Source organism: Arachis ipaensis, chromosome B01 (genome assembly GCF_000816755.2).
Source record: "Arachis ipaensis cultivar K30076 chromosome B01, Araip1.1, whole genome shotgun sequence".
In the NCBI taxonomy this organism is placed as follows: Eukaryota; Viridiplantae; Streptophyta; class Magnoliopsida; order Fabales; family Fabaceae; genus Arachis; species Arachis ipaensis.
In genome coordinates, this window is record NC_029785.2 from 121,944,209 (window position 1) to 121,955,747 (window position 11,539).

At 31.3% G+C, this 11,539-nt stretch overlaps 1 protein-coding gene across 1 annotated transcript; it reads left to right on the forward strand.

The window, feature by feature from the left end:
- On the forward strand, window positions 5,319–6,551 carry LOC107612088 (uncharacterized mitochondrial protein AtMg00810-like). Its single transcript, XM_016313920.1, has one exon. The coding sequence runs from the start codon at window positions 5,319–5,321 to the stop codon at window positions 6,549–6,551; it is 1,233 nt and encodes a 410-aa protein (XP_016169406.1).

Below are 11,539 nucleotides of genomic sequence, written 5' to 3' on the forward strand. Positions count from 1 at the left end.
TAAAAGAGTAAGTGCGCAGCCATGGGTTTAGAAAGTAGAAATATAGTAAAATAGTGATACTTGAGTGACGAAAGAAGAAAGTTCTGCAAATATTATAAGTCAATTAAAACTTAAAAGAACTCTTTCTGTTTCTATATCTTTGCTATCACATGTTTCAAATATTTAAAAAAATTTAAAATATTTCTTTATGCATGAAGACAAAGTTGTGTGGCTATATATGAGGACAAAGTTTTCATCAAATTAAAATAGCAAACATTAATATTTTTATAAAGGAAGTAATAGCCAGGTTTGTTAATCATACACAGGCAATAAAACTAAATTTCACAATTCTTTAAATGTAGATAGTTATAGAAGATCAAAAGTATTGCATACCAAATCTCATACAATATGAAAATTTAAACACATTAACCAATAACCAATACATCCAAATGAAAAAGTGTGAACAATCTCATTTCAAATGAAAGCTTAGCATTTTCTTTTCCTTGGTATGGCAAAGAGGTACAAGTAGAATTGAATTAAAAGGGTGGCCGCTGGCTAGAATAGCTAACCTATTATACAATATAAGATGTACAAGAACGAAAATCACTAATGCAAGGAAAGAGAAAAGAGAAGAAGAAAAATAAAAAAAAAAGATTATTTTTTATTGTTTAATTGAGGAGAAAAATTAGAAAGAAAAAAAATTAATAGAACTCACTAATTTTTTTTCTAACATTAGAAAGAAAATAAAAAAAAACTAATTTTTTCTCTTTATTTTTAATGTTATTCTTTTACTTTTTTAAATATATTTTATAGTACAAAAATAAAATTGTCTCTTTATAATTTTTTTATTTTTTTATTTAAATACATCTAAAAAATTAAAATTCACTTAATTTTTTTTAATTTCTTTTTTTTTGTTTCTTTCTTTTTAACCAAACTAGTGTAAGACCCGCGTGTAAGCCAATTGTTTAATCTCTTATAAAAATTTGTTGGTACCGAATTATTAATACGAGTAAAGTATCGTTTTTGTCCTCAATGTTTGGGGTAAATTCTATTTGTGTTCCTAACATTTAAATCGTCCTATTTGTATTCCTAACGTTTATAAAAGTGATTCAATGTTATCCTGCCGTCAATTACACATCATGAGTGCTTTAGTTTGAGTTTTAAAAATCTCTTCTTGAAGTTAGAATACAAACGTCTGGGATAGAATCAATAATCAACTCCGAAAAATAGCTCATCAAATGTTGAAACTAATTCCTACAATATTTATATAATTCACTTTTCTATGGACATAATTGATCTAAACACAAATAGTGGGTATAATATTAAAATCGAAAACATCCAAGTGAGACCTAACTAAGAATGAATACATCCAAGTGAGAATAATTGAAAAATATAATCTTATTTGTTAGTATAATTGATAGTAGGATAACATTGAATCACTTTTATAAACGTTAAGGATATAAATAGGACGATTTAAACGTTAAAGACACAAATAGGACTTACCCGAGGACAAAAACGATACTTTATTTTATTAATATTAATATTTATTATTTTTAATTTGAACAAATTTTTGTGTATAAAAATTTATTATACAGTGTATAAGACTGTTTTATTATTTATTTTTCTGAGACTGAATAAATTATCATTTTTTTAGTCCATATTAGTGAATTTTACTTAAATATAAAAGCTATTATGTTTGTGTGTTTAAAACTTTAATAAAAATAATTTATATTATCACTATACAAACAACAAATACTAAGTGATATTTAGTTATATTATTAGATCCTATTATATGACATATGTCTTTAATATACTTTGTTGTATTTATGTATAATTTGTTTATAAAAAAATTAATATATATTTAGGGCAAATCACTATAATAAGCCAAAGAGAATAAAAATTTACACAAATTCGTTAAACCGGATTCTGTTTCAAGAATCCACCAAAGCACGTTTCTATGTAGTTCGAAACAATGCAATTCGAACTTTAAATTCATATAATTCGAATCATGTTTATTCGAACTAGTTGACATGCACACACCCATGTAATTCGAATTCGTCTGATTCGAATTACACACTAATAGTAATTCGAATTAGAGTGATTCGAATTACTCCCTAGCACGCAATCCTAAGTAATTCGAATCACTCTAATTCGAATTACTATTAGTGTGTAATTCGAATCAGATGGATTCGAATTACATGGGTGTGTGCATGTCAACGTAATTCAAATCAACATGATTCGATTTATATGAATTTGGAGTTCGAATTGCACTGTTTCGAACTACATAGAAATGTGCTTTAGTGGATTCTTGAACCAGAATCTGGTTTGACGAATTTGTGTAAATTTTTGTTCTCTTTGGCTTATTATGGTGATTTGCCCAAAAGAATTAACTTATTTAGTATACAAATTAAATGATTAATTTAATTAGACAATTATGTGGAAGTGAAAATTAACTATTCAAAATATTTTTCTAATATATTTTCTATTCTTCGAACATATTTTTTCATAAATCAATTTTATTTTGTTTTCTTAATCTATGCACAAAAGAGCTCATATATGAATATATAACACAACATAAATCATTCTATACATCCAATACATTGTCCATGAATAAATAAAGTGCTTTCATAGTCTGAAACAAATACAAAAATCATCGATCAAGAAGGGAAGACATTCAAATTAAAATTTTTCATAGATAAATGATTATGGTTTTTCTCCCAAAAAGGAATCATGTTTGAAGCTTACACTCTATTAATATGGTTACCTTTCAAAAGGAAAATAAACAAAATAAAATCTGAGGCAAAATTCACATTTATAAAGGTTAATAGATAATTAAATCCTTACCACTATTATCCTTGGCAATATAACTTGCAGAACCACATTTGAAGAAACCACAACCTGCAGACAGAAATTATGGCAGAGATTACAAAGAAGATGTAGTTGCAATCACTTCCATAATGCTACCACAAAACATAACTATATCATTTACCTATTGCCCTTCTACTTTCTCCTATATTGCGATCACATTCTTTCCAATCCACATGTATTCTCCAATCATCAATCAAAGCATCATCCATCTATTATGGGGGCAATAAAAGTAAAATGATTAGAGGAATCAGTTTTCTATTCATCCCAAACTGTGGTTTTTAAGTATATAAGATGATATTAAAAGTTAAATGCAAAATTGAAAAGAAAAGAACAATTATACAACTCGAAACATCTAAGAGGCCAATTAAAATTAAACCAAGAAAAACTCTTTAAGAAAAAAAACAGGTAAGCAAATTGATCTTTGTTTTTTAGAGAGATAAGATGCGAGATTCTTTTAATATAACCACCTTCAGATTTGAAATTTTAAATGTACTAAATCAAAATGCAATTCTATATGACAATCTATATATATTTGCCCTCCAAATTCGCACACGAAAGAATGGTCATAGCTCATAGCCATACGTGGCATGCATGAATGATCATAATTTACTTATAGAGTTAAATAAGATTCATCTCTAGAATTTAAATAAAAGTAATTTGGTTTCCAATTTTCATGTTTAAAAAATGGTTTATTGGTATTCAATTTTCATACCTTTAATTTGACCAACAGATGAACCTTTGTTTGCTTCCATATATTCTCACATGTAAAATATTTCAGTTTTGAAGGTGAAATAAAGTCTTAAGACTTTTGAGGTGAAATTGAAAGTTAGGAACTTTGAGAATAAGTCGGACTTTTGATAACCTTATCTTATATTGCATAAAATTGTTATTAATAGATTTAATTACTAAGTTAACTTCTTCTTTCAAAAGAACCATGGACAACTCCAATGAAAAAAGATTGTTTTTAATCTGTTTTTTCTGAAATCAAACACATAAAAACAAAAAGAATTAGTCTCCTTCTCAAGAAATTATTCTTTCCAAAGCAGTTCACATATAAATCATCTATACTTATGCAACCTCCTCATAGTGCATTAGCCAAAGATTTCTTTTTACCAAGAAAAATATCTTTATATAAGTTGATTTAGTATAAATGAATTAAACTCAACACTTACATGAATTAGCCTCCTTTTACTGCCAAGAGCTATTAAAGTTGTTAGTAACTTGAAATAAAGAGTTTCTTACCTCTAACTAACACATGAATTAACGTTCAGGAGTTCTTTTATCTTGTCAACTTTTTTCTCTGAAGCATTAAATATAGAAATAATGGTTTTAATAGCCTCCACAAAATGTATATATGTATATTAAGTATATAAAGTAATGTTATTGAGATATTTTATGAAATAATACTAAAAAAAATATTTAACTGATCTAGAATCTTATATAGCCATCCAGAGATAACAGCATATTTCATCAGATTCATCACTAAGTTGAATTAAAACTAATGCAAATTGCAATTCAATTACCAATGCCAACAGGTTGGGTCTCTCATTCATAGATCATAAGTTTCTTAAATGAAAAAATAAGTCTTAGATATTGCTTTCTAATAGAATAGCAAGCAGTATTGATACCTACCAATTTGATTAGAGACATTGCAAGCTCTCTGCCTCTTCAATGAGGCTACTTGTTAAGTGTATAAACAATAGTAATACTGAGATAACTTGACTAAGCAAGAAAATCTGTTATCAATTAGTTATTGGGTCAGGATTGAGTTCTACATATAGGGTTTATGTGGCCCATTTCTTGTACAATATAAAACTTCTTCTATGATGTTGTTAAAGAGCTACTTTAAGCTTTCTAGCTACTTGAGATATTATATATTCTCCTTAGATTATCAATAAAACTAATTACACCGTTGGTTCTTTGGCTTTGGATTGCAGTAAAAGGAAGCAATTAATAATTTTTTTCCTTGAGGCTAATGATATTAAAAGGAATTGTATATTTACATGATATTTGAATTGCATTCATAACCTAATCATCAGCATAAAGCTACATTGAATAAGTGGCTGATGAACAATCACAATGATGATACAGTTTAATCAAATATCAATCATGTGTATGAATATCCTTTACAATTTTTAATTTTCAGTTTATTAAAACCTGAGGCATAGGCCTATTTGATGAAAACCTGAAGCTTATATCACCAAAATAAAAAAGAAGGAAATGAAAAGGTTTTGCAGCAAGAAGGGGACGAGGAAGAACCTTTAGAGGTGGCAGATCGAATTGGAATTCCACAAATCGTCCTCAATGTCAACTCTGTGAAAGATTTGGCCACACTGCAGCTTCATGTTTTCATCGGTTCGACCAGAGTTTTCACACAAATTCAAACAACAATTCCAATTCCTCATCCTCAGTAACACCACCACCAAACTCTTTTCACAACCCCAGAGCCTATTTTACAACACCTAAATCTGATGTTGAATCCTCCTGATGCTTACCTCAATGGTGACCTTCAAGAAACTGTTTACATGCAACAACCTCCCTCTTTTCCCCAAGGCTCCCCAAATCAGGTTTGCAAACTTCATAAGTCAATTTATGGTTTGAAACAGGCCCCTCGAGCCTGGTTTACTAAATTGGCTGCCACTTTATCTCGATTTGGCTTTCAGAATACCAGGTCAGATCCTTCTTTGTTCGTACGATTTACTAAAACTTCTACTATGTATGTTTTAGTGTATGTTGATGATATTCTTGTTACTTGTAATAGTGATTCTGAGATTGTTCAACTTATATCCCAACTTAATTCCATTTTTGCTTTGAAGGACTTGGGAGAATTCAATTTCTTTTTAGGCATAGAAGCAACAAAAACAACATCAGGATCTTACATATTATCACAATCAAAGTATATTAGAGACCTTTTAGTTAGATCTAAGATGCATGAATCTCATCCTATGCCTACTCCCATGATTACTAGTACTAAACTTTCAGCTCATGGCAGTGATGTATTTGATAATCCAACTCATTACAGATCAATTGTTGGAGCCCTTCAGTATGCCACTCTAACCAGGCCTGACATTGCTTATGCTGTGAATAAAGTTTCTCAGTATATGCATAAACCTCTTCTCCCACACTGGAAGTGTGTTAAGAGAATTTTGAGATATTTAGCAGGTACCATTGATCAAGGACTTTTCTTTCAATCTTGTACTGATTTGACTTTGTTTGCCTTTGCAGATTCAGATTGGGGCTCGGACGTTGATGACCGTCGATCCACAACTGGCTTCTGTGTCTATCTTGGCACCAATCTGGTCTCTTGGGCAAGTAGAAAGCAACATTCTGTCAGCAAGTCCAGTGCTGAGGCTGAGTTCAGGAGCATTGCTGCAGCCAAAACAGATCTTCGGTGGATATTGAACTTGTTCACTGAACTTCGACTCCAATGTTCAAACACTCCTGTGATTTACAGTGATAACATCAGTGCTGTCTTGCTCACAGCCAATCCTATCCTCTATAACAAAACCAAACACTTTGACCTTGATCTCCATTCAGTACGGGAGCGAGTAAATCGCAATCAGCTTGTTGTAGTTCACATCCCAGCCACAGACCAAGTTGCAGATCTTTTGACCAAGCCTCTGTCCCTTCCCACCTTTGATCGTTTCAAGAACAAACTCAGGGTCTTGTCTAAAACGACCATGAGTTTGAGGGGGGGGTGTTAAGTGTATAAACAATAGTAATACTGAGATAACTTGACTAAGCAAGAAAATCTGTTATCAATTAGTTATTGGGCCAGGATTGAGTTCTACATATAGGGTTTATGTGGCCCATTTCTTGTACAATATAAAACTTCTTCTATTTCATTGAATAATGATACAAAAATACCAATTTCATTGTCAATTGCAAAATCTTCTCTGCAACATTCTTCTTCAATCTTCATCTTCTTCACTCTTGATCTCTGGTACCTAACACTACTTTTGCTCCCTAAAAGCTCAATAAGATCCTCAAGAACACTAAACGCTAGTGACATAGAATTCGTATTATGGAATCTGCAAATGAAATTTGTGATATAAATATCTCTGTTAGTATCAAACACCAAAATGCAAATATAAAATAGTAAAGTAAACTACATATTGATCTTCTAAGAAACATAAAAATCAGAGACCAAATAGCCAATTTATAATTTTCTTCTGCCTTTTCAAGTAGTAAACTACAGATTGATCTTCCATTTGGATATAATCAGTATCAAACAGAAAATACAAATTCTGATTCCATGAAAAAGGCTACAACTTGCACTAACCCAATGGCAAAGAAAAATATGGTGGCAAATATTCAGTAGAAGGCATTTTTGTATAAAGGAAAACACATGTTGTATATGGGTTAGTGCAAAAGATTTGTTTCATAAATCTATTTTATCTTTTAGTTTTTTTAATTTATGAGCAAAAAATTGATCACGCTAAAATAGAACATTATAAATACTTAATCACGATAAAATAAAACAGCAGAAGCATCACATAATATTTTTCAATATCTCTTGCAAAATTGAAATGCCGAGAGAAGCTTAATGAGAAAGGAGCGCAATTTTAAAAACTGGTGGCAGCTTAACTCATACTACAATAGTTGGTCATGAAGTCGCAAATCTAGATAAACTAAACACTTAATCAGAACTTTTGGAAAAAAACACCAAGATAGTTTTGAACATAATGCACGTAGTAATCATATCATGACTCATTTCCATCTGAAAGATAAAATAAGTAAATAAACATCATTAGCCACCCAGAAATAAAATCTATCAACATAAGCATTAAGGCCAAAAGGATGAACAAAGTTTCATGTCAATAGAAGATGTTAGTATCCAAGCTAGACAACACAACAATGCCAACATTCATTGAACATTATCTACCTAGCTTTCACTTATATTTTATTAGTATTCAAACAAAATAAAATAAAATACCTCATTGGTGAGTTGCTCAATTTCCTTCCCACCTTTGAACTAAGCCCCAAAACCTTGACATCTCACTTTAAGACACTATCAATAAGAGAAGCCTTAAGACAAACTTCAAGTAACTATCTTCTACTTACAATGACTATCATTACTAAAAGCAAAATATATCTAAATCCCCAACTGCAACATGAATGTCGACAACCCAAGCAATTTGAGATAATAATGAAAATCTTGGTTATAGTTTTAGCAAAATACATCACAAGTAAGCAAAATTGATTATAGTCTTATATTTGTAAATATATATTTACCAAAAAACTTGACAGTGATATTCTCAGATGTTAATATGTAATTCTTAATTGCTAGACACAGCTAAAGATGGAGGAAATTTCAAACTTTAAAGAACAATCACATAACAAATATTAATCATGCAACAGAGAACATTCTTATACTGAATATTTTTTCACATTAAGAAAGAGCATTAAGAGAAAATAGATGGAGCAGGATTCCTTCTACAGAAAGTTTTTCACTCAACAATTAGTAGAAGCAAGAATCATCCTTATGACAGCTTAGAAACCTTACAATCTTAAAAGATGATAATTTGTTTTCATTTTTCTATTACAAAAGCTTGAAAACAGAATTGCTGAAAAATTAATTGAGAATGCTGTCATTTGTATAATAGTTAACATCTTTAAAATAACATCTCTTTTATTCTTTGCTGTCCCATTTTCATTTCTCCATCAGTTTGAAATACAAAATGATGAAATTTGTATAGCTTTGCTATTTTAAATTAGTTATTAAGAAACAAAAGTGACTACTATGAAAATATGCTTAGATTACCATGCATGTGTCAAGCTGCCATATTGATGGCAATGTTTACAATCACACACCCCTTCGAAAAAGGATCTTTCTTAGGGAAAGCAAAGGTAATAAAAGCTTATCCACTCTAAAGTCTTAAGAGGCAAGCAGGACCGTGCAAAAAACAAAAAAAGGTATAACAAATGGCCATGTTTTGTTGACTTTGTTTTAAGCACATATCTTGACATCTCTCTTATGTGAACATTCCACATCTGTAAGCTTGTCAAAACTCAAAAAATGACTGGACTAAGAGTAGTGTCTATAAATTCATACAGAAAATATTATCTTTAGAAGCAAATAACTATAGAGAAAAGCATGTAATAAAGTTATCTAAGATGAGCGAGAATGAAAACCTTGATGACTTTTTGGGATGCAATTCCACCAACCAAAGCAGCCACATCATGAAGCTATGCCGCACCAAATTGACACATCTAATTGATAAGATCCCAACCAAAGCAGCACCATTGTATATTCTGATCTGTTGCACTAAAAAATAATCATCAAAATATACAAAGTTTGATATTGGATAAATGGCAACTAACCAAGCACCTCAAAAGCAACCAAAAAATAGTCCATGTATTCAGTCAAATTTCAACATCAATATATTCAAATTGATTTTACATAAAAATGTGTTTATGCTAACTATATTCTTTGTTCCAATCTGGTTAATTATGTCCTCATCGAATCGAATGCAAACCAATTAAAATGTGTAATCAGATTCCGGTCGAAACATTAAATAAACAAAATATAAATAAGAGATTATATCGACTTGAAAATTTTGCATCATAGTGATAAAGTAGCTTCACAAAATAAATTGTTTGTCCTCTATTAAGCATTTTTTGTATAGCTTGTAAATATTTTGAATACAGTAAATACTATAATTTGTAAAATCATCAACATGTTCATATTGGTGCAAATGCTATTTATATAATTTATGGAAGCATTGGTACTGTTAAATCATAGAACTTACTAATCCAAGAAAGTCAGGAATGTGTGACTCCTTCATAGCATCTATTCATAGTATTGAAAGCTCCTCTGCTGATGACTTCTTTATAATATTACAAATGCAAAAAGAATTATTAGCTTGATGCACCAATGATATGCTTCTTTATTTGTCTTCGAAAAAGCAAAAGCAAAAAATACAAAGAATAAAAACTCCAAATCAAACAACTGCATTACCTCATCTTTGCGCATGTGAATTTTTAACAGATCCTATGCTACTACAAAAAACAAAGATAATAATCTAAGTTACAACATCATTTATGAAATGAAACTGTTTCAATTTGTCTGGGTTTACATAGAATTTAAGCAAAATTTTCACCTCTAAAATACTACTGCTCCAGTATTACAGTGCAAAATTGAGGAGAAGAAAAGATTGGAAAAAACTGATAACAACGAAATAATTTTAAGCAATAAGTAAATAGTTGGACAGAATCTAAATTAGTAGCATTAGTAGCAGTATTTTGCCTTCGAAACTTTAGTTGTGCTACTCAAAAATGGTAACTTACATTATAGATTACACACCACATCAGCGTTTCCAAAAAGGTCCGAAATCTTTAACTGGCCATACCTACACACCCGAAACATAAAAAGATTAGTGGAGAACATTGAGCAGAGAAACTTAACAAATCTCACCATATTTAAGCTTGAAGTCATTTGGGGTGGAGTGAGCCACTGCACGACTTGGCCTTTTCTGGGCAAAGCTGTCCGATTCAGAATAGTGGGGGTTGAAACTCTTGCCGAACGGATCGAGCCTCGGTTTCTGGTGTTCCGGTGCTGGAACTCTTGCCGAAACCATCACACCTTCCTCCGGCGGTTCCTTTTCTTGCATCTCGAACCCTAATGACATTTTCTGTAATTTTATTAAAAAGAAAAAAGGAAAAAAATTTCTACTTTTAAAAAAGAAAAATGACCTTTGCAAAAAATATGGATGGTATATGGATCTCAGAGCTCTCCATTCTCTTGGTCGGTGTCTTGAACTTGTTGTCAACTGCTCCTTCTTCATTGATGGCAGCAACACCCTAAACCCTGTCACTGTTCTTTCTACTTGAAGCTGTATCAATAGCCACCGTCACCTCTAACTTATTGTTCTTCATCTCTGCTACTCGTCGGAAACAGATTCGGAGCCCATGACGTGTCTTCTTTGTTCTTTGCCAAACGCTCTCGTAACTACAGCACTGACCACCGCCATTCTCTATCTTCTCTGTCAATTATTGCTTTCATCACCGGCAAGCTCCTCCTTCTTCCTCGCAGCGTGGTGTTTCCTTTCTTTACCCTCATGTTTTCTTCTTTTCTGTAACATTATGTCTTTCTTTCTCTCTTCTCCTACCGTTTTGTCTTTTTCTCTCCCTCACACCGTAAACCATATACCTCTATTTTGAATTTGAATTTTAGCAAAAAATCCGCCCAATACTTTTCTTATTCACTTTCTCACGGAGCTTTGGTTTTTTTCTTTTTTTTTCTTATTTTGTTTTTCTCTGCCACGTGTTGCTCAATAAAATCAAATACTTGTTGAGTAATTAACCCACTACTATTCTCCTATTATATATTAATAGATAGATATAGCCTAAGAATGCATCCTTAGATAGAGATAAGACAAGGGATAGTAATAACTAATAAAAAAACGTGTAAAGGAGGTCCTATCACTTTTACATGCAAACTACATATGCTGGCCAGCTCACTCGCTCACCACTCACCAACTCATCGACCACCCTCCTCTACTAAGTCCTTTTCACCGTTGCATGCGTATACTTTACACAGCCTTCACTTTAATGGTCCAATACTCCAATTAAAAGATGTTGCCACAATTTACATGCATAGTGCGCGATAAAATAATAGTTCAATTAATGCTTCTGTACCAATTTCTTCTGTATATATTAATAATAAAACTATAATTGAGTCAATTACCCC

What these genes read in the sequence shown, in the direction of transcription:
- LOC107612088 (XM_016313920.1), top strand. Translation starts at nt 5,319, where the DNA reads ATGTTGAATCCTCCTGATGCTTACCTCAATGGTGACCTTCAAGAAACT.